Source organism: Penaeus monodon, chromosome 29 (assembly GCF_015228065.2).
Source record: "Penaeus monodon isolate SGIC_2016 chromosome 29, NSTDA_Pmon_1, whole genome shotgun sequence".
Lineage (NCBI taxonomy): Eukaryota > Metazoa > Arthropoda > Malacostraca > Decapoda > Penaeidae > Penaeus > Penaeus monodon.
The window spans coordinates 31,885,181-31,885,538 of NC_051414.1; the positions used below are offsets into that span (position 1 = coordinate 31,885,181).

The window sequence follows — 358 nt, forward strand, 5'->3', positions numbered from 1 at the left end:
CACAAGCGGGTCTCTGTTGATCGAATGAATATTGGGATGTATCATGCAAGTCTTTGAAAAAAAAAAATGCGATGATGATTATATTAAAGTAAACAAATAAATTAATGATGTGATGTGAAGAAAGCGATTTAAGAAGGACCACGGGAAAATACGTCAAACACACGAGCATAAAACAAAACAAAACAACCAGTGACTTTAAGAAATGACAAACCGTCTTTTCGTCTTTCGACCCAAAAAGGCCGAGGCGCCTACAACCCAGAGGCCAGAAGCGACCACCGTCTCCATCTACGCCCTTGACCCCTTTTACGGCTCGAGGCTGTCACGCATCGACGTCATCTTCCACCAGCTGAACATGGTT

The 358-nt window shown here is 43.0% G+C and overlaps 1 protein-coding gene across 1 annotated transcript in view; it reads left to right on the forward strand.

The window, feature by feature from the left end:
• LOC119591846 overlaps window positions 1-358 on the forward strand; it is a 4,857-nt gene that overhangs the window by 3,660 nt on the left and 839 nt on the right. The window contains exon 6 of the mRNA XM_037940590.1: window positions 239-358. This exon is cut by the window's right edge and continues 10 nt beyond it. Coding sequence (XP_037796518.1) covers window positions 239-358 — 120 coding nt within the window. The remainder of the gene's footprint in view (window positions 1-238) is intronic.